This window comes from Anopheles darlingi, chromosome 2 (assembly GCF_943734745.1).
Source record: "Anopheles darlingi chromosome 2, idAnoDarlMG_H_01, whole genome shotgun sequence".
Classification (NCBI taxonomy): domain Eukaryota; kingdom Metazoa; phylum Arthropoda; class Insecta; order Diptera; family Culicidae; genus Anopheles; species Anopheles darlingi.
This window is the reverse complement of record NC_064874.1, coordinates 29,356,903-29,384,402: the sequence shown is the minus strand read 5'-3', so window position 1 is coordinate 29,384,402 and position 27,500 is coordinate 29,356,903. Positions and strand designations below refer to the sequence as shown.

Sequence of the window (27,500 nt, the reverse complement as noted above, 5' to 3'; positions counted from 1 at the left end):
CCTGAGTGGCCACTTGAGAGGCACCGAAATTGCATCGTTGGTTGCACACCGGTGGTCAGCTCATTTGGTATGCCTGCCCTGACCTTTTCCTTGCGCAAGGGTTTCCGCACGGACTGAAAAACGAAGGGGAAAAAAAGGGGGAAATCCTCAACAGTGGACAACGTGCGCACGGAGAAGTACAAATGTAGAATGATGAACGCACCCCCGGAGACACCACCGGGGTAAAGGGATGGCCCATGTCCATGGCCATCGTCCGGTCATATCAATTACGCCTGATTAATTATTCATCTCTCCTGCCAAGCGTACCTGCACACACACACACACGCGCGGGCACACATGTCGTACTTGAAGCCGGAGAGTCGCTCCGCTTTATCTGGATCAATCCTGGATGGTTCGGAGTGTCTGACCTGCTGCTGCTGCTGGACCAAGGCTGTCCTTATACAACATTGCTTCCACCCAGTACTGTGTGTTTCTTTTTTTTTTTTCTCTTCGCAAATTTAAAGCCTCTTAAATGGCCAGACTCGAACAAAGGGAACAGCAGCAGCAGCAACAGCACCAGCATGTTCATCTCGTCATGTCTCTTTAAATCGCTCTGAGCGATATGTCTGGTGCCGGGCGTCACATGTGTCATTCCCCAGAATATGGTTCCAGATGTCCACCACCAAAGTGACCAGGTTGGCAGAAAATCTGCGCACTGTTCTGCATCGCTTACTGCAACCCTTTTAAGCAGGGACAGCAGAGAGCACTGTTTACTGCAGGCTGCTGCAAAATAAGGGGTGGACAGAGAGCGCGTTAATGCGAGCCTTGGTCATTCGATGCGTAAAGAGGACGCGATTACGCGAGCACCTGTGTGTGTGTGTGTGTGTGTGTGTGTGTTTCTGGGACACGTCCGCTACGCCCGAAACATGTTCAACAATAAGCTCGTACACAGGACCGTTCGAAGGACTCTCTAGTGGGACCTCACAGGAGGACGGTCAAGAAGCCGCTCGGTGCGGTACACCTTTCTGTTGCATCACGAACGAACCTTTTGCGGAGTTAAAGGACAAAGGGCCTCCGTTCCTGTCGAGTACAAACGGGACAATAGCGGAAGCGGAACACCAACGATGAACGTTTGTGGAAGGGATCCGGTGGTTTTCCGAGTTCGAAAAGCTGGACGTCTATTGAAGGTGTCACGATTTGTATTCCGTGTTTTGGACACTATCCTAGGAGTATTTGAACGATATAGGGATATTGGGAGTCGCACCCTGGATAACGGAGTCCAGCTTCTGCAACATTCGGAGACGAGTGCACAGTGTCCAGGTCCAAGTTCTCCAGGTGACGGTTCAAATCGGTGTTTTGATTTAACACGACATCGACTTGTTGCTTGTCGCAGCCGCCACTACTTCACCCATCCCCCAATTAATGCTGGACACGGTTAGTCGTCCGTTTGGGCACGGGTTTGAATGTTTGATGTCCGCTCAGGAGCACAGGAAGTAATCCTTCTTCGACCGACGGTGTGGGAGCATCGGCTTAAATCGTCGTCGGACTCACCGATGTAACCTATGCAAATGAGAAGTCGTGAGCAAAGGCAAGAAGGGAATAATGACGCCAGGAACGATGACGACGACGACGACAACGATGATGATGGACGACAGGCTAGCCCGAACCGGAAGGGCAGTAAGTTCCGTTTCCTCCCGGGAGTCAGAGGGAGGGATGCATTAGAGAGAGAGAGAGAACCCTTTGAAGAGCAGTGTACACACATGCGGCAAAAGGATTGTCGTCGGTTGGACTATAGGGCCTTCAAGGGCCTGACACTTGGCCCTTGGAAATGACCGGTTTAGAGGCCGGGGGAGCCGGAAACCATCCATTCGACACATACGGAGGAAGCCTCCCCGCCGCTGACAGGAAGCTGACCAACCGCGGCATCTTCACTACTCCCCCCTCACTTCTCGTCGGTTTCTGGGCCGGATTATCGTTTACGACGACGTTAACTTCTTGGCTCTCGCTCTCTCTCTATTGCTCCTTCTCGTCTCAATTCCTGGGGAGCGAATTGGTTTTGAATGTACTAAGCCTAGCAGTCGGTGTCCTACAAACCCCCCTCCCCCAACCCTACACAGGAGCCTCGAGCTAACAATGTGTTTTCACCCTCACGCCCTATTACTTGGTGACAGCTACTTTGTTGGGTTGGATTTCTTTTTTTTCTTTGCTTCTTATCCTCGTCCCACTTGGGGGGTTCGGGAGCGCAAACCAAAATGATGCGGTTCGAAGGGGGGCGCACTCCCACCCCCCGGATCCGGATGTCGTCCGGATGCTCAATGGTCTGCAGCGCAGCAGAAGATTGTTTTTTGTGGTTATGTTTGTCTCTCCGTACGACAAAACTCACCCCTTTCGGCTTCTCGGTTCTTGGTTTTATGGCGATATTTTATTGCACTCGGAACTATCCTCGGGTATTGTTCAAGCTTGACCTCTCTATCTCTCCCCGCGGGACTCGTTTTCCTCCTCTCGAGCTACGACCACACGTAGCGTAGACGCTGGTCTGTCTGTTGCAGCTTCCGAAGCAACTGAACCGCCGAAGGGTTGTTGTTGTTGTTGTTCGTATCACAAGACGCACAGTTTTCCGCTCTGACAATCGGAACGGCCGGCCAGACTTGCTGCCACTTCTTCTGGTGGCCACTGTGCTGGCATGTTACCAAATCATTTTTCCTTTCCGGTGTGCGGTCTTCGGCCCCGGCGACTGGCCGTATGGTGATTTTATGGAATCGTTTGCATCTCCGTTTCCGCCATTGGATGGATATAGAGACTCGGTTGGACGCTAGTTCTTCTCTCCTGTAAACTGATGGCAGTGTTTAGACGAGTTTTGGAAGAGAAGTGCGACGAGTTGCGACTTTGAATACTCGTAACTGATTTGTTCTGTTCAATAAATTTAACATATAATATAACATTTAGCCCCAGCAATTGCTTCGCAGCTCGTAGTTAGCTCACTTCCTCCCTAGTAGCCACATCATGCATGACCTGGAACCAATCTTCCTGGGTTCTCTAGAGTTATGGCAAATAATACGGCTTTCAGCGCGACTTGCGGCGCATCTCGAAATCCTTTTACCGGAGGAATAATATGTTCCTTTCAGCGGAGAGAAAGGCGCATCTCGTAAGGCCGTACCGTGGATACGGGAAGCTAATAACCATCATCCTCCTATACCCCATCAGACAGAGCCACCATCTTAAGCCGGATCCTTAGCCTTGAAAAGGCAGGATTCTTCAATTTCTTCAATCCTTTTTTCCTCCACCTCTTGTTGCTAGTATCCTCTCTCTGAGTGCGCGCGCGTGTGTAGTGCTGAGACGATAAGCCCATATGACCATCGTCTTGGGTATCCTTGGAAGGGAAATTAAAATGTCAATATTAGTCCCCTTAGGGACCAGGCCCGTGGCTTGCACTGACGCAAGCCTGATGTCTACTGCGTCTAGTGCAACGCGAGAGTCCATCTCAGCCGTTGCCAATCTGTTATCGAACCTGGGGAACGTCGTCGACGGAAGATGATGATGACGTCATGTGTCATGGACAGCACCGGGCACCAGGAAAGGATACTACTACTGCTGCTTCTGCTGCTACTGCTGCTGATATCTTTCGTCTGCGTCCGCGGAATCGTCCCGATAAGAGCATGGGCCAGCAACCAACCAGCAGGAGAAAAGCCACCAACGTTCCCGCTGGTGGTGGCCACCACCACCATCTGCTGCTGACAGCCTGTTGTGCCGAAACAGGGAACACGGCGGGGGAAACGATCTGGGCGAAATGTCCCTCTGTGGTTGTCGTTTCCGTTCGTCAACGGGACGTCCATTTATCCGTCAATGCGAACTCCCGTACACCCGGCTCACCGGGATCCGACGGATAATCCTTTACCATCGCTTTGTCCACCTTCACTCGCGTCATCCCGTCGCCTCGCGCTGCGTCATTTCTTATTTGTTTTCGTCAGAGTCCGCAACTCCCTGATTGACACACCGGGAGCGAATGTAATTGATACCGTGGGTACGCGTACGAAGTGTGAAAGGATTAAAGAACATTATCAAGGACCATCGCGGCCACCGCGTTGCAACAGTGTTGGCGCCAGTGCTTCCGAATGTTTAATTTGAACTCGCGAGCCGCCTCGGTGTGTCCTCTGCCAAGGAACCATCTTCATTCTTAGTGACTCCGGAACCGAAGAAGGATTTAACTTTTCTTCCCGTTTTTGTTGCGCTGTCCGCTGGCGGTGCCACTGAACGACACGAATCGGTGTGCCAGATGGAACCGATGGCTGATTCAAAAGGGGGTTTCCCCGAGATGAATGACGCAGCATCTGTGGCCTGTGTCTGAATGCGCTCCGGCGCTTTAACCCGTTGTTACGCCATCATAATCACGTGATTCGCAGGAGGGCCCCTGACCGGTGGTCCCGGCTTGACGCGTTTATCCGGGCACATTCAAAAACGCAACCCGGTCCGGTAGCTCCGATCCTTGATTAACCTCGGGAAAAATGAGAGAGAAAAACGCACCGAAAAAAGGGAAAAATGGAACGAAATTTCACTTTCAAACAATGGAATCGACCATCGTCGTCGTTGTCGTCGTCAGCACTTGAACCTTTAACGGGCTGTGGGACACGCCACCGGGGTTAAAAAGCGATGGACCAACGAAACGCACCACGATGCTGTTGCTGCATTGGATGCAGTAGGCTGCGCGCTGGTGGACCACAGGACCAAACCACCGAATTTAGCCAACGTTTTCCGTTGCGTCCTCTTTCTCTGTGTTGCTCCGGTTCCGGGTTGAAAAAGGGGTAAGGGGTTCGTGGTCGGTTGGACCCCGGGATGCAGCAGCAGCAGCAGCAGCAGACGATACACAGCGGGCGCCGTACGGTGATGGATGGTTTCCAGCATGGTGGTGGTAACCAGGAACGTTGAAACTGCACATAACAACAAGCGGTCGCGGCCTGCTACGACAGATCCTCGATGACAGATGGAACGGTCGGACGCATGGTTGCATATGCTGTGCGCGGTGGCGTAACGCTTGCGCCGATTCCATCATTCCCTGTCATGATTAGCGCGTTTTTTGAGCTTTAATTACTCCAGCGAATGCATTCCAAGCAACCGAAAATGATGAGATTTGTAGCCCGCTGCTGCTACCTTCAGCTCAGTGCCGTTAAAAGCAAGCTTCGGTTTGTTTTTTCGGTGCTTAATTCCTTTTAAAGGGCTACACTGGGCTTTCCCTTTCCACCTCTTGCCTGAAGTGAAATCGAAAGCACACACGCACACCGTATGGGTAGCGGATGTGGCCATGGCACACGTCACTTGGAACCTGCATCGTCCTGTTACGGGGATATAAATATTAAATCCATGTCCAGGTCGTTCTCCCTGGCGTACTTATGTTAATTATCCGGATCCCGAACTCTTTTTTTGTTAGTTCTCTTCCTCCCTTCCTCTTTGCTTTGTTTCCACCCTTTTGCTGCTCCAAATTCATGCCGCGACGCGCTCGTGCCACCACGTTACACGCGTCACGGGGAACGCGACTCGCGGCGCGCGACAATTGATCGACGGACGAAGGACAGCAGCGCCGTCATCCGTCTGCTCATCCCTTCCTGATGTCACTCCGGCTGCTGGCTGGTCGGCTCATCGTTTTTTCTCTTCTACTTCATTTTTTTTTGTTGTTTTCTTTTGTCTTTCTTCCGGGAGGATGTAAAATGGATTTCACTGTTCCTGTCCCCTTCCTTGGATGTCCCTCACGTCCGATCTGGCTTCCGGTACAGTGGCGTTCGGGGTTTTTTTTCCTATTTTTTGTTTTATTATGACCCCGCAGCTACACGACCACGAGGAGGACGAGAACCACCTGGAAGCCCTGGTTTTCGGGAGTGAGTTTAGGGAGACAATTAAAAAACATCCTCCCCAGGGGGGGGTGGTGCCGACTATGACTATTGAGGCCAAATGTTGCTCTAAAGTGCCGCCCCATCGACGGTCTGGCCGCTCACGACAACAACCAGAACGAAGGCGAAGACGATACCTCCTTCCGGAAGATAAATCCTCGATTACGACGTCTTGACCGGCATTTGATGGATGAACACGAGGCCTCTCCATACTTTCACTCACTAAACTGAGTGGCCATCCACCCCCTTTCCACCTCCAGCTCCCTTCCTTTGAGTGTGATGAGGGTGTTGACCATTGACTCACGCCGGAAGTGATAACCATTTTTCGCTCTTCGGCAGATTAGAGTGGCCGACCGACCGGTCAGGGCCAGGGAATAGAGAAAAAGGATTTTACGAACCTTGCGGGTCCGGTGTGGTTCGGTCACCTATCGAGGCAACACCCCCTCCCGCAACTTTTAGGATCATCCCTTCCTCGTCGACTTATGGAAAGGTGGTCGAGGTGGTGGTCCTTGGACAAAGATATGTAAATCGGTCCCAGGCGTACGTGACTACTCAGCGTCAAGCGAGCGAAAGGGAAACCGTCCCCGTTGACCGTCCCTTGGCCATCTTCTCTCGTTGGCCTCAATGCTCAAGCCCTTCAACACGGAGCGGAAATGGATCGTCCCTCGCTCGCTGTGCAGGAGAAGGCTTTCGCAACGATTTTAGGCGATCCTTTCATTGCCGGTGTGCGGTCCTTTTTCTGCGTCCGATTTTGATTCGAATTCTCGACCTATCTGATTTATGCCAGCTTCTTTTACCTCTTTTTCTCCCCCCGGGGGAATGTCCATCAGCGTTAAGTAGCTTATCGGTGAGGCTTTTTGGCCGCAAAAAAAACGTAATCAACAAGTTCGATCTTTTTTTTCCAACCTCGATGGCACCTGTGAGCCTTGTTGAATTTGTCTTCTCATTTGATCCTTTTCCCGGAAAAGGAATCTAAAAACCACTGTCCACGGTGCAGCAGCAGCAGCAGCACATACGGTGGCCGTGGTTTTGGGAGATGATAGATTCCTTTCCCCTCCCGTATCGTTATCCTTTTTCCTTCGTTCCAGCCACCGCTCGGGACGATCATTATCGCGTTGATCGGTGGCCCGGTACTTGAGGTTGATTTATCGATCTCCGGCGCGCACCGCCCAGAAATGGCTCCTTTCCCTTTCTCTGGCGCTCCTCCATTCCTCCCTTATTTACGCACCGATGGGGCGTTGTGTCTTGTGTCCATTGTTTGTTTGCTATCCGATCGATTATTTTTGGAGGAAAAAAGGATCCCTCCGATCATCGTGGTGGTTGCTGCTTCTGTCGAGGATCGAGGATTGGTTTTTATGTTGTTTTTTTTTGTCCAGTGTCACCCCGTACCCCGGATAGTTTGATCAGTTGTGTTGCTTTCGATTTCGATTGCGAGGGCAACGCACATGAGGCGCGCGCGCTTTACCTTTGTTGTCCCAGCTGGCCCAGACACTAGCTTATGCTCTCTCTCTCCCTGTGTGCTCACTATCCTGCCAGTGGTGCGCACCCGGCACCCGGCACCCGCGGAAGGGAACGTGCCTAGCACACGCAACATACACTTTCGCTGCGCATCATCGCTTCATTTACATAGGAACGGGTTGAGGGAAGAAGCGAAGCGATCATTGCACCCCTTCCTGTGCTAGTGCGAGCGCTCACTGTCCGCTGTTTAACCTAAACCCGACTGAGACCCTTCCTCTTTCCTCGGTTTATTCTTTTTTTCAAATGTTCCAATCCTTCCGCCTGGTTTTTTGTCGTCCGGTTCGGCGCTGGCTGCGCACGGGGCGCAATCACCTGGCTTTCAACGCGGTACGATCGGTACGCGAGTCGCGAGTTCCTTCTTCTTTTTCTATCCTTTATCTATTTTTTTTGAGGGGGGTTTGGATTCCCGGATTCAAGCTGCGTCTTGCGTGCCGAGCACGTGCCCTGCGCACACTGAACCCTCTTCTGGTCTGGTCTATTGGCCGAGTGCTCGCGTTCGTATCCTTTTGCTCGGCTCATCCGCATGTCGCATGCCGTGGTGCGCGATAACAGGCAAAGGGTTATGATCGAAGCGCGCGACCATAGGTTGCGACCTTTCGCTTTCATGTCTTCGCTTTAACCCAACTCAATGTTTGGGGTTTTCGTCGTGCCAGAAGTACCTCCCTGTGAAGGGTCTCTGTGAAAGCATTTCCACTTCTGTGTCTCGATGTCTTTCTAACCATTGAATGACCTCATCGCGCGGGCTGCACTGGACTGGACTGGGTTTGCGGTTCCCAGTACGCCATTCATTAATTCGCGAGATGCCATATTGTTCGGACCTCGCACGTGCCAGAACGCGAAGGTTTCCTCGTCTTAAAGACTGCAGCGTGGTTCCGGATCACAAATTAAGGGGGTCGAAGAAGCGCGAACAAAAGCGGACACTCGATCATCGCTGGATGCATTGGAATGTCCCTCCCCAATGTGGAACCGATGCCGATGATTATGATGATGATGATGATGCTGATGCCGGAGTCGACGACATTAGCACACTTGTGGCGGACTGTCTGAACCGCGTACCAAGATGCGCTTGTCCGACCACCAACAACGAGAACAATGGCCACGGAAAATTGCTTCCCTCATCTCCTTCCACTGGCCGTTGCAATCGATTGCAAATACCTTTCGGACGATGACAGCACGGAGAGCACTCTCCGAGGTACCCTGTAATTACAGAGCCGGGAACGGGATCGAACGATCCCCGTGAGGACCTCGTGAGGACCATATATTGGTATTGGCGCTTTTTTATGTCTTACTTTGGAGGCCGGTTCGAATGTTCGGATGATTAATTGTCACTCCACCCACCGAGAGAGAGAGAGAGAGAGTCGCGATCGCGCACCTCGAATGTGTTGGCGGAACAATGGCAAAGGGCATTGTCTTGCCAACGAAACGCTCGCCACGAGGGAGGATGCATAATGATATGCTTGGTGGGTGGGTGGGTGGATGGTAAGCCAGCGATCGTGATGACAGATGCACCGCGATGATGTCGCCTCAATGTCCTCTCAATGGAGGGAGGAGACACACTGCACTCGTTCGTCTGATTATTGGCCGTGATAAATGAAGTGAAAATGATGCTCCGTATCCGAGAGTCGCTTTAAAGTAACAAACGGAGGGTGCACCATATGTGTTCGGAACTAACCGCACATCCGTCCATTGATTCTACCATCCATCCATTGATGTGCGGACTGGGCAGTGTCCTCACCGCACGCCCCGGTACCACATTTGCCCGCCTCGATTTCCCTGCTTTCTATCTAACAATGTTTCAAACTTTTCGTTTTTTTTGTGGCCGAACGAGGAGAGAGAATGAAACATTCCAATAAAAAAAGTAAAAAAACAAGCATCCGGAAAGAATTTCCACGACAAAAAGGACAATCACACGCACGCACACACACACACACACACCATACACGAGGACAAGGGGATAGGGAATACCGGACGTGATCGGAATGGTTGAGTGGCGCGCTACTCCCGAGGACGAAACGGACATACAGCCATACCTCTTCCCCGATCCTGATTAAGGCTTGTCCGGGCAATAAAATAAATGTCCTCACAGTGCGTGTGTGTGGACGGGGACAACACCCTCGCCTGTAGGGCGTGTAGCGAAAGTGATTAGGAAGCGAAAATTGATCATTGATCTACCGCGAGCGAGAACGACCAAACCTTGGACCAAATGTGTCGAAGTGAAAATTACGAGCCACAAAACCATCGGACGCGCGTTACGGTCAATCCGTTCCGGTAGTTTTTTACAATTACACCATTTCACACACCAAGGGTGCGCCGCTGCATCATCAAGGGAATTTCCCACTTTTTTTTGAGGTTTTAAAATTTGAGGAAAAAAAAATTCTCGTTGGACAAAGGGAGGGGCATTTGGAATGCTGGAGCGATGCTGGCGTAATGGTTTTGCAGCTCCTCTCCTTTGGTGTGTCGCCTGGTTGTTGTGTTGTTTTAATAAAATACTATAAATTTCCATAAGGCGCAATATCTGGACGTAACCACCCTGTTGGGAGGAGGAGGAGAAGGAACCGCGGTGGCCGTGGTGTACCCCTCATATGGTTCAGTAATGGGGACGGTAATGGCGGTCCATGGACACCTCGTACGCTCTCGCTCTCTCTCTCTTTCTCCTGTGAGGTACCATCTGTTGCCAATCTGGCTTGAGATTGAGGCTCCCTTTTCCTTCAGGAGGCTTCACCATGAAGCCAATGCCATCTTCTGAGACGATACGACGTGCTGCTGCTGGCCACTTGTGTCCGCACAGTAGCGGTAGCGGTGGTGGTGGTCGCTCATTTGTATTCAAATGTTGCCTACAGCGTAACACATCGCAGTAGTAGGAGCAGGAGCAAGCAGGCGCATCCCTCCGTTATAGCGGGAACTGGACCGTGTGTGGATTATGGCCACTGAGGCCCAGGGAGTGTCCGTGGCCTTCCTTTTTTTTGTAGTGAACAAAATCCCCCCATTTTTTTTAGATTGGAAGATCTTAAAGTGCCAATTTCAGTTCCTAAATTTTTTGAAGTTTGTTTTTCCATTTCGGAGTTCCATCCCGGGGGCATCAATTTCCCCTCTCTCTATCTAGTATTGGAACCGATGACCAAGGGAAATGTGGCAGACAAGAATGCCAGAAGAAGTTATTTTTTAATTAAATCCATCCTCTCTATTCCGACTGCCAATCGACGGTGGCAGGGAATGAGTTTGCTGTCGTTGCTGCTGCACCCTGCTGCAGCGTTTTGGTGCATCCCGGGAACCCGGGAACTCCTCCCGGACACGCGCCCCAAGTTAAGGGATAAACAGGAACCTGAGCACCGGTTGTGGCGGCGTTCATCGCATCGCGTCGCGTCGCGTAATGTAAATATTATGCTGGACATACTGTCATCGGTTACCGTTTTGATCCACACGGAAGTCACGGAAGACGTGGCCCCCCTCGTGGCCATGTCCGCTCCTCACGCCCTCACGAGGAATTGCATTTTTGCTCGCACGAATTCTATAAATATTTGCTTGCATCAATCGGCAAGGCAAGAGATCGGTCGGTTTTTTGGCCACGAGCATCCCGGTGCACCCGCTTTGATGTTTGCTTGATGTCCTCCCTCTACTAATCCGTTTCCTTTCTCTCTCTCTCTCTTCTCTCTCTCTCTCTACAACAACAACAGAACCCAGCAACTACGTTTGCTCGACGTGCAAAACGAAGTACCATTCGGCGTGGCGGTTGGTACAACACGTCCAGCATGCCCACGGTGTAAAGATCTACGTGGAATCGCTGGCCAGTACCGGGAACCAGGATGGTGATGGTGCGGCCCCTACCACCGACTCGGATGCACCGGAATCGGCGGCCGCTGTTCCGGTGACTGATGATGATGATGATGGTGTCACTAGTGGTAGTGAGCTTCCGTTGGCCACCGAGAAACCACCCGGACCCGGACAAGCGCCAGAAGATTCCCTCTGTTCCGGCACTTTGTCCACCTCGGCCTCTTCCCCCTCCTCGAGCATCTCATCGCCCCGGAGTTCACACCGAAGTTCGAGCCGAACGCGAAGAGGGGAACCGACGGTGAGTCAACAACAACAACAACAACAGGAAGAGTCAGCAACAGTGAAGCCTCAGCACCCGGATGATAGTGAACAGTGCAGAACAGTGTCGTCACGCAGCAATGGTACGACGGTGCAACACCAAGGGCGTAAGGTGACCGCACCACGGATCAACGGTTCCGGTAGCAGCGACCCGGACGAAGACGGCGACATGTCCGACGATGAGGAACCGCCAGCGGTACGAACGGCGAAGCGAAAGAAACTTACGAGCGTCAGTTCCAATGGTAGCGCGGACATTACCGAGGTCCCCCTAGCCCTTACGAGTCCCCTACCGATCGGTATTCCACTCGGTTCACCGTTGGCCTCCGGAGCACCACCGACGCTGCCGATACCGACGCGACTTCAATCTCCGTCCCCCCTTCGTCAATCGCAATCCCCAGCCAGTGGTGGTCCCATGACGACAACAACACCGGTTCGCTCCACCTCGGCCTCAACGGAAGCGTCAATTTCCGGCAGCGGCGGTCTAGCACCACCACCAGTGGCGGCCGGTGGTTTGCGCGGTCATCCGGCACTGTTGGTACCACCGCCACCGCCGGAGTTACATCCGAATCCGTTCGGTTTGCTGCGAATGTCCCACCATGTCCCGCACAGTCCCCTGTTTGGTCGGGGGGCGCATCATGAGCATGCGTTCCGGATGGAGCACCTGATGTCGGAACAGTTCCGAAACCATGGGCTTAACCTGGCGGCGGCGGCCGTTGTGGCCGCGAATCGGCTCAAGTCCCACAATCCGGCTGCACCGTTCAATCCGGCCACGGGTGCAACCGCTTCCGAGCGGCCACCATCGACGGGGGTGGCGGCCTCTGCGGCCGCTGCCGTTGCTGTCGCCGCCGATGCCCTCTCGCTGACACCGGTCAGCGGTGTCGGACTGGATGGACCGCATATGGATTACTATTCGCAGCGATTGCGACAGCTGGCCGGTACGACGAGCCCGGGCGCTAACATTGGTCCTTCGTCGAACTGCTCGTCGAACTCACCGAGCCCTCGGAAACCACCGCAACCATCCACCACGGGACCGCTGCAGTTGTCCCCGTCGCGGCAACGGTTTGCCAGTCCATCGCCCTCCCAGCTACCGCCAACACCGTTGACGAACAATTCGACGCGACCCCAGAGCCTAACGCCACCGGAGAAGAACACCGAGCTGTTGCTGGGGCTGGATGCGGGCAGTACGATCTCCAATACGCCACGATCGGCTTCGACACCACCGAATAAACACCAGTCGTCGTCGTCGTTGGGTGTTTCGCCGGCGGACAGTGCCCTGTATTCGTGTGAGTTCTGTGGTAAAAAGTTCCGCTTCCAGAGCAATCTGCTCGTCCACCGGCGGACGCACACCAGCGAACTGCCGTTCAAGTGTACGAGCTGCGATTACTCGTGTCTGCAGGCGGCCAAGTTGAAGCATCACATGAGACTGGTGCATAGTCAGCAGCAGCAACAGCAGCAACAATCGTCGCAACCAACACAGCAACCGGGACCATCGGTGGCAGTATCCGAGCCGGACACGGTGAGTAATGTGGATTCTTCGCTCGACAGTGACGTAGATCCGGACTCGGACGGTGATCTGATGGATGCGGACGATCTGGATGGGGAGGAGTTGATGGAGGAACGGCACCGCCATCGGCATCGGCATCTTCGACGCCGGATGCGTCGTCACAATGGTGGTGGTGGTGGCGAGGACGACGATGACGATGAGGATGAGGAGGAAGAGGACGACGAAGAGGAGGATGATGAAGCGGAGGATCTGAGCATGAGCAGCACCCAGAGCCAGTCGAAAAAGGACGGAGGACCCGGTGGTGGAGCGTTGCAGATGTCGACGTCACTGGTCGGGGAGCTGATGGACAAGTTCGGGCTATCGAACATTGCTCAGTACTCGGAGGCATACAAACAGGCGCTCCAGGAATCGGGCAACGCGCTGAAGCTGCAGCTGACGAGCAAAGACCGGGACAACAACAATAGTGCGATGGGCATCCCGGGGTTGGCGGAGAAGCTGAACGGGCTACCGTCGGCCCTTCGCATCAAGGAGGAACTGGCCAAGAATATGCTGCAACAGCAGCAGCAGCAGCACCACAACCCTCAGCTACCGCAGGTTCCACTGTTCAATCCGTTCGAGAATCCGTTCGAGGCCTCGAAGCGCCTGAAACTGGAGGGCGGTGATAGCTGGTGGGGCATTCCGGGACTGCACCGGGGTGATTCGCTGTTCGAGAACCTAAAACCGGGCCGTGATCGTGGTGGCAGCGGTGGTGGTGCCGGTGGATTGCTGCAACCGATGATGAAGAAGGAAAGCAAACTGCGCAACGATACGTGCGAGTTCTGCGGGAAGGTGTTCAAGAACTGCTCCAATCTGACGGTGCACCGCCGGAGTCACACCGGCGAGAAGCCGTACAAGTGCGAGCTGTGTTCGTACGCTTGCGCCCAAAGCTCGAAGCTGACGCGGCACATGAAGACGCACGGTCGGCTCGGTAAGGACGTGTACCGGTGCCGGTTCTGCGAGATGCCGTTCAGCGTACCATCGACGCTCGAGAAGCACATGCGCAAATGTGTCGTCAATCAGGGAAAGCTGCAGCAGCAGCAACAGCGCGAACTGCAGCAACTACAGCAACAGCAGCAGCAGCAGCAGCAGTTGCATCATCAGCAGCAACTTGCTGCGCAACAGCAACTGGCCGCACAGCAGATGGCAGCGGCAGCGGCTGCTGCAGCCGCCCAGCAGCAACAGCAACAGCAACAGCAACGTGCTGCTGCTGATCATCACCATCATCATCAGCACCGTGATCAGCAACAGCGCGAACTGGCGGCCACTGGTGCGCCTCAACTGCCGGCCGGTCTTCTGCTTCCACCACTGCCAGCGGCTGTTGCAGCAGCGGCTGCAGCCGCCGCCGGTGTAACGGCGGATGATGGACCCTCGATGGTCGCATTGTCCGGAAGCCCCACATCCAATGGTAGCCCCACATCCGCAGCCGCTGCCCTGATAAAGGAGGAAGCGGCAACGGCATGACTTTACCCCCGACCCTGGAGTGGTTACGAATTGCCTCCCAACCGGATGATGTCCCGCATTTACTAGCCAGCCGCCGCCGTACCCTCGCCCCGCGCGACTGGTGGTGGCCTGGGCGCAACGTCATCCTTCTTCCTCGTACCGCCGCTAGCGTTCCAGGCCCGGCCCAGGGGTTGCTGGAACCGGAGCTACCGGAGTAGTAACGAGCGCAGCGCATCCTAAGCGCATTCAGGTGATCGTCGTCAGATTCCTTTCACTTTCTTCCTTTTCTTTTTATGTTTTAATTAATTTTATCTAGCATTTAAATCGAACATTTAAACACACACACACACACACACCAATCTTTCTCTAGAGGCATTAATACCAAAGTTAAACTGTAAATCGTGTAATGCACTCGGGAAAAGGGGCCCGTAAGGAACGGAACGGAACGGAAGAAGGAACGAGCACCGAGTCGCTCTCTCTTTCTCTCTCTCTCTTCCTGCTCTTTCGTAATTTTTCTTCTCTTAATGTTTTGCTCGGTTTCGCGATCGACCATCGACCAATTTCCCGATTTTTCCCTGACCAAACCCGAACCGAGTAAGATTGTTTCCTTTTTTGTCATTTAACTAGTTGCTAGTTTTTGTAAATAGTATCCATTTAAGCGAGGGCATTCGTGGTCCCCTTCCCGGGGAGGGACCCCTAGAAGCAGCAGTGAAAGAAAAACAGGCATTTAACGTCGAAAGATTGTTCGCAGGGAGTGAGAGCAAGAGCATTTATCGATAGCAGGTGGCGAATGGCGCCAGGAAGGGGGTTTATAAAATTTGATAAACACCTCGACACCCTTGAGAGAAATGTACAGTATTTTAACCCATTGTCACTGCAAGAAGAAAACAAGCAGAGTAGAAGCAGAAAACAAACAAAGCGAAAAGTATAAGACAAATAAAGAAATTGAAAAATGTGAAAAAAACAAAAAGGGTTCAATACAACCACGGTTACACTAAACAAGACAAGTACAGTAGTAGGTTAAGTAGAGGTAATACTTGGTAGCCAGAGTCAGCAGCAGCAGCAGCAGCAGTCGTGTTGCGCGAGTGCATTTGGTGGGAGTCAGGGAAAGATAGGCAAAATTGGTAGAGGAGGTATGGGTGAAAAGGTGGTTTGCAAGAGTCACCTACACCTACGCGTGTACATAAGTATGGTTGTTGTGGCCAGTTGATTGATACTTGATAATATGACTTGATTATTGTTTGTTTATCTCTTCGTTTTTACTTCATTGCGCCTTAACCACGTTTTGTTAACAAGTTTCTCTCGACAAGTTCACGCTCTCGTCTCGTTACACGTTTTGGTACGTTCGGGCATTTTCTTTCTTTTTCTGTGTTTTTTTTTCGTCGGGGTTCGTTTCCCTGTTTTTCGCCGTTTCACGTACACTAGCTTGGACCATTCTCTCACTGGATTATGTTTGTTACGGCAGCAGTGGACGGAGGAAGGTTGTGTAAATATGATTAGACCTTTTCTTATGTTGAGCGCATTGGTTGGCGCCACCCTAAGAGCGGACCTTAGGATCACCGTGATCACTTTATGGTTTCGCTGCCTTTCATTTGCGTATCGTTCTGTGTTCTGTATCGCGCACCGTCTTCTTTTGATAACGAAAAACCACGAGAGCTCCACCGCTCGCTAATTGTTTCCTTCTAATTTACGTTAAGACTGACGAATGAATGATGATTCGATATTGGCCTTTACTTATTTTTAGTCTAGCCCTTAGGTAGAGAGTATCTTTTTCCCCCGTACCCCCGATTAGCGTTTACGTTTAGTGTGATAAGAGTGCAACACCTTACTCTAGCGACACTGTGGAGGGATTGTAGAGAGTGTTTTTTTTTTACTGTGCGGCAGCATCGTTTCCTGTTTCACTCTCTGCACCACGGAGAACTATTTATTTTGAATCCTTTCCTCGGGGCGCTAGTAAGATTAGTAGTGACGGCGAAAGGTCAGCAAAAAGAGAGATGAAGAGAGAACGAGAGGGAGAGAGAAACAAGAAGCTGCTAAGCGATTCCTTACAATCAATCGAGCATGATTTGGAAGCAATTGCCTAGCCACTTTGAGGGAGAGATAGAAAATGAGATGAAGGGAGAAAATGTAAAAAAGTGATGGTAAAGATAAAAACATAAACACAGAGAAAAGAGAGAGCGAGAGAGAGAGAGAGAAAGAGAGAGAGAGAGAGAGAGAGAAGTTTTAATTTGTATCGCGAAACAAATAAAGACAATTGCAAAACCACTTATAACCAATGATACAGTGAAACAATCAAACGAAGGTGGCGAGTTTGTTTCTTATTTTCCTTATTCCTTTTTTATATATTCCGTTTCCACTTTTCGATTGATACATTCCTCGCCTTCATGCAGGGATGCAGGGATCTCAGGCCGCTGGCGCTGAATATGTTTTGTTGAAGAAATTTATGCCAGAAATAGAAAGGGGAAAAAGGAAAAAGTCGAACACTTTGACGACGAGGACGAGGACGACGACAGGCGAACGCAATTATGACTCAAAGACATTCAAAGAGTGAAGACAGCGGCACATACAACACATGCAAGCAAAACAAGGATTCCTACTAAACTTTATGAATTTATATAAATGTACAAATTTGAAGCTAGGTGTATGAAAGCAAGCAAAATCCGACGACGTCCGGAAGTAATTAGTGGATGGTCCCGTGGGTGGAATATTCGGTAGTTCGATACGTAAGGGGGGCGCTAGAGGTTCGTGGGGTGCGAAAGGAAGGAAACACTAAATTCCCGACATATTTTTACAATACGCGTGTACGCCTGGGCATTGTATTGGCCAGTTACATCCGAGCATTGGTGAAGTGTAGGAGCTGCCCGAGAGATGAATGAATAATAATTAGCGAAAAAGTCAGACGGGGAGGACTGTTGATAATGCGTAAAATGGGAAAGTGTGTGACCAGAGCCAGTGATGTGAGTGATGGAAAGCATTGGCCCCGGTTATCACACAGATGTACAGCTAAAACAAAAGAAAAGAAAACCCAATTTTCCGAATTCCCCCACCTCCCCGACAGAGGGGATGAGGGAGGGAGCGTAGAAGCAAAATCCTAATAAATCACTTAGATTGTATAACGATGATGAAAACCGTACTTACACAGTGAAACAAGCGTAAATAAAACAAAAACTATAAATGTTTACAAAAATCAATCCTGCAACTGTTTTAGAATGTTTTTTCTGCACCGTGGCGATAAGCAAAGAGCCGAGCGAAAGAAATAAATAGATTCCAATGTTCTGGAGAGCACGTTAAATCCACGTAAGTACTGTGCAGCGGTCCTTTGAGAGGTGGGATTCATATTGCCGGGGCATCTGTTTCCACCTCAATAAGCTTCTGCTACGTTCGTCAAAATTACATTCTTCTGTTGTTACAGAAAGATATCACATTTTAATCACGTTTCAGCTCTACATTTTGATGAAAAATACTCATTTTTGAAAGCTTGGAACACGTGATCGGCCTTTACCCCTTAAGCTATGCAAGCTGGCTTAAGCGCGACTTGCGCATGCGCAGGAGCTTTTCAGTCAAGGCCTGTTTAGACAAAGCGCTAACCGGCAGCGCGAGAAGAGAAGGGTTTTTTGCCGCTCCCGTTTGGTACCTCGCGTTGGTACCTCGCTCCCGTTTGGTACCTCGCGTTGGTACCTCGCTCTCTTTTGGTCTTTTGGTCGAAAAAATATTGGCAAAAACGTAGTTTTGAATAAATCTTCGCCAAAATTGAACGAAATATTCTTGAAAAGTTGTAGTTTAACAAGGCATTAACTTGAAAAAATTAAGTTGAATGGTTTCTGCACTAAAATTCGTCGAAAATAAGCCGTTTTTGGACCCGAAAATACCAAAGCCCCCCCATAACAGAACGTTCACTTACCCGTATCCTTCAGCAAATCTTGGATGCTGCCATTCTCTACGTCACTCCCATCTCCGGCTGCTGAAAGCGAAAGGAAAACAAAAGTATTTCATTAAATGACCGCTCGAAAACTAAACGAAAACGAAGCAATATCGTACAGCTTTGTATTATTTTCATCTCTGATTCAGCAGTTTGCACCTTTTTTATGAAAGCTACTATAAAAACGACTCGTGGTTCCACCACTTAACAGACTGAATGTTCACCTTAAACAAATACTGTTTTCGTCATACGTGCAGCCACCATCAGCGCGCTTCACGCTTCAGACAATGGGCGTACTGTTTATCTTTATATCGAAGCCATCCCGCGGGCGAGGGCCCTTGAAATTTATCGGCCAATTATGGACGTTAAAAATATTTGCCGACACAATTCAACGACGGTGTTCAAACAGTGTTAGTAGCCGTCGACAACTCACAGCAGCTTCTGTGAACAGCAGTCAACACAACTAGTACAGTTAAATGCGATAATCAATCGCCGACGTCACCTCTGGCGCTGACTCAATCGTTCAAACCATTCCCGGCACATCGTGGCGGTAGCGTGCCATTCATTGTGTGTCGTGTGCCTCGGCATTGAAGTCTTTTATTTATGCACGGTTCTCGTGCCATGTTCGTAATACTCCGGTTTCGGCGACCGGCCACTAAGTAAGGGAAGTACGCTCGCACCGAATATCGCGAATTCCGGGACCTCCGGGTTATGCAATCGATTGATTCAGGGAATGGATCCCTCGTCGCGACCCAAAAGGTTGCCCGCTTCTAGTGCACCGGATATGTGCCAGCTGCGAACGTGCCGGGAACAGACGTAACGTCCCTGGCAACGGCCAGACCACTCATTCGATTTGCATTCGATTTCCTCTCCCAGCCTTTCAGCACACAGCATCAACACACGGGTTTCACTTTCTAATTTTCCTCTTCTCTCTCTCTCTGGGGGTTGAATTCCCGGTCCATTCCGGGAGTACACCAAACGCACAGTGCGCGCGTGGGGGTGCGCGTGATGATAGCCCGTGGACGAAGTGCACTTCATTCCAACTTCCGTCACGTCACACACAGACTCCGGCTAGACTCCGGCTCCAACTTCGACCTTTTCCGAAACGATTTTGAGACAATTCCAATCAAAGAAGGCGTCACGCCGAAGTGCCTTTGTGTGAAAGTGCCAGCCACCGAATCGGGCTGCTACGATTGAAGCCCTCGCAAGCAAGTCATCGGAATCAATGGTCTAGCCGCCTATCAGGAAGCAAACTGTGTGCCGTGGGCCCCGAAAACACGGTGTACGGTTTCGGAAGCGGAACATGTGGAATGTCGATTGGCCACGGTACGGTCGGCCACGGCGTGAAACGATCACTGAAGTGCAGAAACGACACTTTACGCCTTGCTCGAGATGCGAGCCTTCTTATGCAACACTTCTTATGGAGGAGCATGTCTCATGTGTGGAAGAGACGATGCCTCGATCGACGTGCAGCTTTGTTTAAAAAGTTGTTTAAAAAAACTGTTTTTACTGTATTTAATCCATTCATTTTGTGCGGAAATCAATGAAAACAATAAATAAATATCAGAGTGAACCGGCTTAAATATAAGCTGCCTTTGCGCACTACCATGTATAAAAAAACAGCAACGGCAATTCGGCGTTTGGAAAATGAAAGCCTCACTCCTTTTTTATTTTATGATTTGTAAGTACTTAAGTATGAGTATACGAAAATCCTCGATCCTTAAGCTTAAATCATCTCATAGAAAGCAAATGTTTATAATCGATTTCAATCGAAACCATCGCACTAAGTTAGTTAATGAGATCACAATCAAAACCGCAAAAATGCACTTTGCCATTCTTTTAGAGATATTTTTGTAAAATTAGAAGCGAATAAAACGTTAAAAATGTCCAAAGGATAGGTACAGTATTTGTATAGTATCTAGTTGCACCGATGGACAGTGACTTTGAATAAAAGAACAAACAATATTCTAACGTAGAGCAATCAGATTTTTTTGCATTAATGTCCATGATTGTTGTTCCAAATTCTGTTTTTGGCATTTAAATGTTTGAGATGTTCCAGATGTCTAAACTATTTCTACAACCACTACTACAAAAATACAAACAAACAAACACATAAGTCAGTCAGACATATTCCTTTCATTATTATTGAAATGATTGAATAATTATGTTTCTGTCGTCTGTTAACAATTGTTTCTCTAATGCGCTTCTTTTTAGTGTCGATCAGATCTTCCTTTGATTAGGGTCGTAACCCTTTTCCAACCCGTGGATCCCAGGTAATAACACATTCAATTGCTAATTCGAATTCATATTCCACTCCAGCCATAATTTCCTATTAGATGCTGATCCAGGAATCCAAGTATCCTTTGCACACATCCTGTGTCACGCGTCGTTCCCATTGCTCTCCGGATTAAGTGTTGACTTTTCATTACTAGCGCGCTATGCGCTTCGCATCGCGGCAACTGACACCGCGTACCATTAATTATGTGAAACCACGAATGACAAATACACAAAACCCTCTCCCCCGCACTAATGACAATGAACATCATTGGACGTCCTCGTAGGGGTCCTCGTGGTAACTGTCCGCGCTCGTCATTTGTCACTCATGTTCACGTATTAGCATAGACAGAGGGGACACGCACCTCACCTCACTACCTTCATCTTTCTGCTCTGTGCAAGGTGTTGGATCATCATCACGTAACACACATGGAAAAGTAACACATCATGGTCGTAAAGTGGTCGTGTCCGTGTGTCCGCGCCGTCACCGCGGACCGGGAGCGGAAAATCATTGGAATTAATTACTCTTTGCGCAGGAAAGGAAAGAGTTTAGAGGGAAGGAAGGAAGCGCGGGGTCGTCGAAATCGATAAGAACAATCCAAGTCCAACTTCTGCTCCAACAGCATCATCATCATCATCATTTTCTCGGGATACTAAACAAAGGACACACATACCGATCGCATACGTGTGCGGAGTGGAGAGGCAGAAAAGGACCACGGACGTGGATTCTTATAAGAATTCCCGCTTCACACCGGTGCGGGTCCGGGTCGGGGAAGGGTGGTGGTCGTTCGGTTGGTAGGGGAAGCGGAAGTTCCCTCGATTTCTATGTCTCGTGTCGAGGCTGGTGCTGGTCAACCGAAATAGACGAAGACCAACACGCAGCGCATACATTAACAATTCATGGAAATACCCCCACCACCATTCCCTTTTGGTATCCTTTTCTGTCGTGTGTCGCAGGATTGGAAGGAGCGAAAAAGAAGGATAACAGTTTCCTCACACTCACACACATGTGGTTTCGTCGTGTGTGTACACATATGAGTGTGTATGTTTGTGTGTGTAAGCATGTGTGCGATTAAGGGGAAACTAACGAAGCGAATGAGATACTGGGACACACATACACTCGCTCGGTCCTTCGTCATGCTTCGAGGTACACACAAAAGAAGGGACGACGAGAAGGGATGATGGGATTCTATTTTTCATAATTCCTCCCCTCCTTCTTGCTCTTTCCGTCCTTTCCACACACCGGTGCCCTTGTCTGTATGTGTGGTGTGTATGTTTGAACGAAAGTTTGTCCTGGCCTGGAGCCTGGGCAGAAGTGGCACGAAGGGTCGTCCTGCCGTTGAGCAGCGAAACGGATCAGAACATATCCTTTCTGGGTAGCGTCAATGTGTTGGTCGACTGGCGATTGGTGGTGACCAGCAGCAGTACAAGCGCTACTCTTGACCAATTGCCTCGAGGGGTTGAGGTTGGGTTGAGCTCTCCGATTCCATGGCTGTCTGTGTTGGTGTAGTGGAGACCAGCCAGTAAAATGGGGGGGGGGGGGGGGGGGGGGTTTGTCCCTTGGACAGACAGCATGTAGTGTATGCTGCAGACTGGACCGGACTGTGGAAATCTGGACAGAGAACTAACCGCACACACCACCTCCGCTAAAGGGTGGTGGAATCAAAATGGTGGACAGCGCTGGACGCTCCGCCTGCTAGATGCTTGACCGGGCTGTCATTAGGAATGGACATCGAGTGTTAGATGGTTTGTTGGATTTTCCGATATTATGGCTCCTATTGCAAGTTATAAATATATTGTAAATGTTATAAATGTTATAAATGTTTTAAAGTATGACAAATGGTATTTTTGTATTTCCTATGTCAACAAAAATTTACCAAAAAACTATCAGAGTAATAACAAATTCCACCAACAATCCACAGCGTGCGCTGTCAATGGCGACTACGATCAAAAGGAAAAATTTGAGCTGAGTATTGGAAATATGCCTGAATTGAGGTCGTGCAACATGACTGTAATATCAACTACAGTTTCAATTTTGTCTAGGGTACAGGTTTGTTTTTCGTCGTAGTTGCCATTGATATTTTATTCATAAGATCAAGACTACTTTTTATTAGTTTTTTTCTTTAAATGTTAATGTGTTTTATATTAAAGCTCTCTTAGCGTTCGCCTCTAACGCGGCTCTTCAAGAAGTTATCGCTTTCCTTGCTGCCTTCCACTTTGCTCGCGGCGACCGCGGTTACGCCTTTGATCGGAAATAAGTTAAGCGTTTGTCGCGCGAACATCAAACGCACCAGCCGGCCCGGTGTTGTGGCTCAACGATTGCGATGCGATGCGTCCTTCGATTCCTTCTTCCGCTGCAGCAGCATAGTGCATGACACGGCTGCGGATGCCATTGAGCTCCCCCTTTTCGGACAAGGGGCTTCCATGTAAATGATTTAAGCTGCGTGATCAGGTGCTTTATAGCGATTTTAATTTCCCCCCGGCAGAGTAGCATACGAGTAACGCAAACGAACGGTGTGCCTGTGGCCGTGATTGCACGAAGCGCACCCTGCGCACCGCATAAATCACTTTTAATGTTCATCCATGTTCGTGGTCGTGGCCGTGAATGCAGCGCTGACGATGGGCATGTTCGCTTATTAGGCAGCAAGCTGTAAGCATCGACCGCAACCGAAAGGACCACTTATCAAAAATATCATCCGGAAATGACATCCTTTCGTTTCGGTTGGCCCCGGTCTACGGTCCGGGACGGGACAGTCCAGACCTGGCCAGACCTAGACCGCACCAAACCAGAGAGATCCGACAGCCAACCTCGCCAAAAGGGACCACAACTCGCGGTGTCTTTCCGGGTCCTTCTGTCCACTCACACACACACTCTCTCTCTCTGTCTCCTGTTTCGACACAACGGAGCAGTGGCCGGGAACTCAAAGTTGCGGCGATGGTTGGGTCTCCGGTTTGTTTCCGACCAGCAGCTCTTTCTGAGGGTCTCCGCGACGCTAATATTGACCGAAAATACCCCTTTTTCCGGGGCGGAGAGAGAGAAAATGGAGGGTGAGAGGGAGGATGTATTTTGAATAAATTATTTTCCAAAACAATCCAGCCCCCTAATCCGGTGTCGGAGTCGCCGCCGGAGTCTGGGCGTCCATTTTTCGGGCGAGAAAATCTCGAGAAACGCAAAAGAGCGCCACCACCGCCGGTGCCCTGCCACCGGGCCACTCTTACCCGGCACGGAAGGACTCGCATCACACATACACACATACGCACACACATACGATTGTGCGAAAGGACATTGCTTTCCGGTCTGGCTGGCGTCAGGGCGCGGTGTTGAAGGAGCAGACGGACGACGGACGAGCGGCGCCGGTCGGCATCCTGTCGAGTGTTCTGTTTATTGTTTTAAAATTCCAGCCACCTTCCCCGCACCCCCTTTCCTTCCTACGCCGCCACGGCCACCGGCCACGGACGATTGGAGATTTTTGGCATTCAAAGCATCGGTGGTGGTTGACAGGGACGGAGGGCGACGGAAGAACGGATGAGGAGTCCATTCATTAGATGTCACGCCGACGAACGGTTGCGAGTATGGTGCTGCGGCCCTCCCCAACATGTATGTGGCCACACCGGTAGTATATATGCTTCGTGAAGGGCCACCGGACGGGCGGGCGGGCGGGCGGACGGCGACAGAAGCGACAACAAAAGAAGGAAACCATATGAAGGGGGAGGGGGACAGCATATGAGGTGATGAGGATGGCATTGAAAAGGGTTTAGTCCATTATGCTCTGACGGTACTGTATGCTCGCTATCCCCCAACCCTCGGTCCCGTGGCCTTCCCCCACTCGGGATTAGCATCCTAACGCCAGGGATTTCCGTGCGGTTCAGGAGTCATCAAGAGAGCCTCCCACCACGAGAGAACCACCGAATGGCGGCTTTTGCGTAAAAAATAATCTCAAAATGGTCGTCCGAATGATAATTCCTGCCTCTGGAGTGTGTGCCGTACTTGAACGGTCCAGTTCGAGGTTCGTGGTTCGAGGTTTTTTGTCTCGTATACGTCCATCATTGTTTTAGAGAGTTGTTGCCTCTCGGTGCACGCTCGGTACTACAACACCAACCGTCAACTTGTCCTGCGTATTTCAATTGTGCAAAGTGCCTTCTTAGCAGATGCAGCACTCTTATTGCACAATGCAATGCAATTAACTATTACGAAGCTCCAGTTGCCCGAGGACATCAAAGAGAGCAATGGAGCGATACTAAAGTACCTTCGCTAAATAACATCATCAGTTTAAGGTTTTGCGTTCGTATATCGATATTCCATGTCGGTTTGTAAGACTAATTCCTCGATATTCAAGGATAAACATGAGATTGACGATCAGATTTTGCTTAATTAAGCGGGGATTATAAGCACAAAGGACCAAAAAGATGTCCAATTTTAATGATTACGTTGGATTACAACTTTGCAAGAATATTAGTACGCAGTTTGTTGAAAATAAATGAAAAAGCAAAGCCAAAGCATCAACCACCGGGAGACATATTTACAATGATGAACTATTAGCAGTTACCATCGTAGCTTCGTGGTCGTTTATTTGAAGAATAAAAACTGATATTATTTCATTAAGTTATGAGTTATGTAGGGTACTTCCGTCCAATTAATTATCCAGCTCAGTTCAGTTTTATTGCCGCAAGCTTTTAGTAGCATTTTAAAGTTGCGATTTTTACGATTTTGCTTGAGGAAAATAATTTTCCATATTTATTGAAAAAGTATTTACGAAATAAATTGCCAAATAACGCGGCAAATACAGTGCATATTTGAAAACTTAATCTGCTCTCTTAAAATTTAACCCCAACAAGATGCTTAAGTGTTATGCAACGATGGTCACCGCTATTGAAAATGTTAGTTTCAGAAAGACAGTATGAAAGCCTCATACGGCTATATCTTTATCAGTTTTGCACCGATTTATCTAATTTTTCACACAATATTCTTGGAAGATTGTTTATTCCGGATAAAAAATGCAAAAGATAGGAGCGAAAAAATAAATTAAAATACTTTTGCGAGTGAAGTAACCATTGCTTTTGAATCGTTTGAAATGTTCATTGAAATGTCGATAAAATATCCGAATGTCTGCAGACACGATGGCTGCATCAAGCATCTAATACTAACACCTAAACCCTTCGATTTTTGCGAACTGATCGATACTGCCAGTACTGGATGTCACGCTAATAAACATATGCTCATAAACATTGATCGACATTCAGACATGGGACAATGATGTTGATGCAACTAGAAACGCAACGCGTGCTTGGATGCAACCAGCAGTCGTTTGTTAACCGGATTCCATATTCTTCTCGATTCCCGAGAAAAGGTCATCAAATCGAGCTCATTAGTATGTCTGCCTCTTCTGGTGGCTCAAGTGATGCAACAATGTCTTTGTTGTAGAGTCTTAGACGCGGGAATGGCAACTGCGAGTAGCGTTTCGTTCAATAAGGAACATAATTCCGAACCTTACTCGCGCGTTCGGCTCGAATATCATGTTCTTCCTTTATTTCATGTGAAACCGTTGTGAACGATTCCTCGGATTGTACGAACCACCGGCAGCAGCAAGAAAACATCGACCGAATCTTTTGTACCGCGACAAACGACAACTCGGAGCACAGGCCGACGGTTGGACGGTCGGGACTGCCGGGACGCGCACAGCGAAAGGATTGGAATCCTTGCTAACGGTTGGCCCGCCGGTTGTTGCCGGCAACAAGCAACACAAGACAAAGCCTTCGCGAAGCCTACGGATCGGGACCTTCGAAGGGGGTTCTGGAGTATGGAATGCGCGAGGTCGTTTACCCTCTCTATCTCTCTCGTTTCAATACCTTCCAGGAGGAGGCGCAGGACCTTCGAGGCTACGACACACGCGCAAGTCTTCGCTCATCATCATCATCATCATCATTCTTGTGCTCCTTGATGCTTTCCCTTCATCAGCGACGTAATACAACGGTAGTGCTTCGACTTTTTCTTCGTCTCTCGTCTTCTCCTTCTCGCTTCAGCTTCGTCGCATATTCGTCAATCCTTCCACGCTGCATGCGATGAATCTCTTTCGAATGCAGCGGTCCGGGTCCTGGTTCCGGGAACATGGTGCGTCGGACGCCAGAGGAGAAGAAGCGTGTAATGTAAGGGAGAAACCGTTTTGTTATTACCATTATTGGCTCATTCTTGTGCCCTTGTCCCCTCAATGCCTTCCCTGCTCACCTATGCTCACAAAACCCATACATGAAGCGGACGCACGCACGGATATGAGGAGAACAATTTTCCAATATAATTTTGCTCACATTGCAGTCCTCGTGCGGGCTTGGGCCTTGAGATTGGCCTCTGCTTTGCGTGGGGCCCCACCGCCAGGATGGTCGTCCTGCTGGTTGCTGGTGTTCCTTCATCCGAACGAGAGAGAGAGAGCGAGGAAGACATTCCACGTTCCATCCATGATGGATCAGGTTACCTGTCTTGGCTGCTTGGCCACCAGCGACAACGGCATTCTGCAGATTGTTGTTTGTTTGAAAAGAATGTACATCGAACCTTGGTCCCACCACTTGGGGGCAACATGATGGTCCAGGATGTGTGTGTTTTGTGCCTGGGAGGTTCTTAAAAAGTAGCGGACTTTTCATGCTTCAGAAGGGAAGAAACGGGAAAATATGTCATTTAACCGTTGGCGCAACAATGTAACTTTGCTGTCCATTGCATCTTTCCAGCAATTGGTACTAGGGAAAGAAGGAGCAGAGTTTATAAGATGTTTTCTCGGAAGTGTTGATCTGCATCTTATGAAATGGAGTATCGTGACGTGAGCCATTGTTGGGATTGAATTTGCTATGGTCGTATGCAAAGTTCTGCATC

General features: G+C 49.8%; 1 protein-coding gene across 2 annotated transcripts in view; it reads left to right on the top strand.

Moving 5' to 3' along the window:
* The window catches only part of LOC125959703 (B-cell lymphoma/leukemia 11B), a 69,317-nt gene extending 51,723 nt beyond the window's left edge, over positions 1 to 17,594 (top strand). For both annotated transcript variants that reach the window (XM_049692586.1, XM_049692587.1), the window contains one exon: positions 11,051 to 17,594. In XM_049692586.1, coding sequence (XP_049548543.1) covers positions 11,051 to 14,469 — 3,419 coding nt within the window. In that variant the 3' untranslated portion in view covers positions 14,470 to 17,594. The remainder of the gene's footprint in view (positions 1 to 11,050) is intronic.
* The last annotated feature ends 9,906 nt before the right edge of the window (positions 17,595 to 27,500 follow it).